This window comes from Larimichthys crocea, chromosome X (genome assembly GCF_000972845.2).
Source record: "Larimichthys crocea isolate SSNF chromosome X, L_crocea_2.0, whole genome shotgun sequence".
Classification (NCBI taxonomy): domain Eukaryota; kingdom Metazoa; phylum Chordata; class Actinopteri; family Sciaenidae; genus Larimichthys; species Larimichthys crocea.
Genome location: NC_040020.1, coordinates 9,477,301 through 9,480,504, shown reverse-complemented (window position 1 = coordinate 9,480,504; position 3,204 = coordinate 9,477,301). Strand labels below are relative to the sequence as shown.

General features: G+C 26.3%; 1 protein-coding gene across 1 annotated transcript in view; it reads left to right on the top strand.

Annotated features, from left to right (window-relative positions):
• Positions 1–3,172, top strand: part of LOC113744003 (uncharacterized) — a 6,269-nt gene extending 3,097 nt beyond the window's left edge. The window contains exon 6 of the mRNA XM_027283746.1: positions 2,652–3,172. Coding sequence (XP_027139547.1) covers positions 2,652–2,815 — 164 coding nt within the window. The 3' untranslated portion in view covers positions 2,816–3,172. The remainder of the gene's footprint in view (positions 1–2,651) is intronic.
• The last annotated feature ends 32 nt before the right edge of the window (positions 3,173–3,204 follow it).

Here is a 3,204-nt window from a genome sequence, read left to right as displayed (position 1 = left end):
AGAATTTTATGGGGAAAAAAGGTCAGAATATTGAGGAGAAAACGTTAGAATTTTATTTTTTTTAAATCTGAAATTTGAGAAAAAAGTCAGAATTTTAAGAAAAAGTCAGAATTTAAACAAAGTCAGAATTTTGAGGAAAAAAGGTCAGAATTTTAAAAAGAAAGTCAGAAATTTGAGGGAAAAAAATCAGAATTTTTTTTTAAAAAGTCTGAATTTTGAGGAAAGAAAGTCAGAATTTTTAAAAGAAAGTCAAAATTTTGAGGAACAAAAGTCCGAATTTTTTTTTATCTTAAATTTCAGAAAAAAATCTGAATTTTAAGAAAAAGTTAGAATTTAATTTAAAAAAAAAAGAAGTTGGAAAAAAATGACAGAATTTTGAGAAAAAAATAGTCCGAATTTTAAGAAAGTCAGAATTTTGAGGGGAAAAAGTCAGAATTTAAAAAAAAAGTCAGAATTTTATGGGGAAAAAAGGTCAGAATATTGAGGAGAAAACGTTAGAATTTTATTTTTTTTTAAATCTGAAATTTGAGAAAAAAGTCAGAATTTTAAGAAAAAGTCAGAATTTAAACAAAGTCAGAATTTTGAGGAAAAAAGGTCAGAATTTTAAAAAGAAAGTCAGAAATTTGAGGGAAAAAAATCAGAATTTTTTAAAAAAAAGTCTGAATTTTGAGGAAAGAAAGTCAGAATTTTTAAAAGAAAGTCAAAATTTTGAGGAACAAAAGTTCGAATTTTTTTTTATCTTAAATTTCAGAAAAAAATCTGAATTTTAAGAAAACGTTAGAATTTAGTAAAAAAAAAGAAGTTGGAAAAAAATGACAGAATTTTGAGAAAAAAATAGTCAGAATTTTAAGAAAGTTGGAATTTTAAAAAGAAAGTCAGAATTTTGAGGGAAAAAAGTCCGAATTTTTAGAAAAAAAGTCAGAATTTTAAGAAAAAGTCAGAATTTTAAGAAAAAGAAGTGAGAAAAAATGCCAGAATTTTGAGGTAAAAAAGTTAGAATTTTAAAAAGGAAGTCAGAATTTTGAGAAAAAACTGTCAGAATTTAAAAAAGAAAGTCAGAATTTTAAGAAAAACCGTCAGAATTTTGAGGGAAAAAAGTCAGAATTTTGAGAAAAAAAGTCAGAATTTTAAGAAAGAAAGTCAGAATTTTGAGAAAAAAATCTGAATTTGATGAAAAAGAAGCTAGAAAAAATGCCAGAATTTTGAGAAAAAACAGTCTGAATTCTGAGGAAAAAAGTCTGAATTTTAAGAAAGTCAGAATTTTGAGGAAAAAAATCAAAATTTTGAGGAAAAAAAGTTAGAATTTTAAAAAGAAAGTCAGAAATTTGAGGGAAAAAAATCAGAATTTTTTTTTAAAAAGTCTGAATTTTGAGGAAAGAAAGTCAGAATTTTTAAAAGAAAGTCAAAATTTTGAGGAACAAAAGTCCGAATTTTTTTTTATCTTAAATTTCAGAAAAAAATCTGAATTTTAAGAAAAAGTTAGAATTTAATTTAAAAAAAAAAGAAGTTGGAAAAAAATGACAGAATTTTGAGAAAAAAATAGTCCGAATTTTAAGAAAGTCGGAATTTTGAGGGGAAAAAGTCAGAATTTTGAGGAAAAAAGTCAGAATTTTAAAAAGAAACTCAGAATTTTAAGAAAGAAAGTCAGAATTTTAAAAAGAAAGTCAGAATTTTAAGAAAAATAAGTTAGAAAAAATAGTCAGAATTTTAAGAAAAAGTCAGAATTTTAGAAAGAAAATCAGAATTTTGAGGAAAAAAGTCAGAATTTTAAAAAGAAAGTCAGAATTTTGAGGGAAAAAAGTCAGAATTTTAAGAAAAAGAAGTTAGAAAAAAATGCCAGAATTTTGAGGGAAAAAAGTGAGAATTTTAAAAAGAAAGTCAGAATTTTGAGAAAAAACTGTCAGAATTTTAAAAAGAAAGTCAGAATTTTGAGAAAAAACTGTCAGAATTTTAAAAAGAAAGTCAGAATTTTGAGAAAAAACTGTCAGAATTTTAAAAAGAAAGTCAGAATTTTGAGAAAAAACTGTCAGAATTTTAAAAAGAAAGTCAGAATTTTGAGAAAAAACTGTCAGAATTTTAAAAAGAAAGTCAGAATTTTGAGAAAAAACTGTCAGAATTTTAAAAAGAAAGTCAGAATTTTGAGGGGAAAAAAGTCAGAATTTTAAGAAAAAAAGTCAGAATTTTAAGAAAAAGAAGTTAGAAAAAAATGCCAGAATTTTGAGAAAAATAGTCCAAATTTTTAAAACAAAGTCAAAATTTTAAGAAAGAAAGTCAGAATTTTGGGGGAAAAAGTCAGAATTTTAAGAAAAAGAAGTTAGAAAAAATGCCAGAATTTTGAGGTAAAAAAGTTAGAATTTTAAAAAGAAAGTCAGAATTTTGAGAAAAAACTGTCAGAATTTTAAAAAGAAAGTCAGAATTTTAAGAAAAAACGTCAGAATTTTGAGGGGAAAAAAGTCAGAATTTTAAGAACAAAAGTCAGAATTTTAAGAAAAAGAAGTTAGAAAAAAATGCCAGAATTTTGAGAAAAAAAGTCAGAATTTTAAAAATCATTTTGAGAAACAGAAAGATGGAAGGAGAAAAAAACAGTCCGAATTCTAAAACAGAAAATATATTTTACGTAATGTTTGTGTAATTCTTCTCTACCTCTACAGGTTTCTGCCCAGAAGAGTCCACTAAGAACACCACTGATCTCAACACTGCGACTGAGGAGGACTATTTCAAATTGGCTGGAGATATTCTCGGCAGTGAAGATGTAGTGAAGGGAGTTCTCGAGTCTATCTTCAGCAGCCTAGTTGATTTAATAGAGGAAGATTAACATTGTCATCAAATGTCAAGAGGCTGTCTATGGAGGATTGCCAATAAAAAACGATGACACTGAATGAACATCAATGTCTTTTACATTTTTAGTCATTTAGGTGACGCTTTTATCCGAAGCGACTTACAGAGAAGGGAATCGTACGCATTCACACACCGATGGCACAGCCTTCGGGAGCCTGAATTTACCATCAGATTAATACTGATATTGTTTTCCTGGATTCAGATAAATATGTATGAATTTTTAAACATGTAATCTGGCTTTAAGACTTTAAAGTCATGTTATTTCTCAACAATATATCCATACCCACATCATTTGCTGTTGAACTAGTAAGTAAAGTAAAACAAAATTATTCAACCCCTCATTGAAAATGAGTTTTTTTTTGGGGG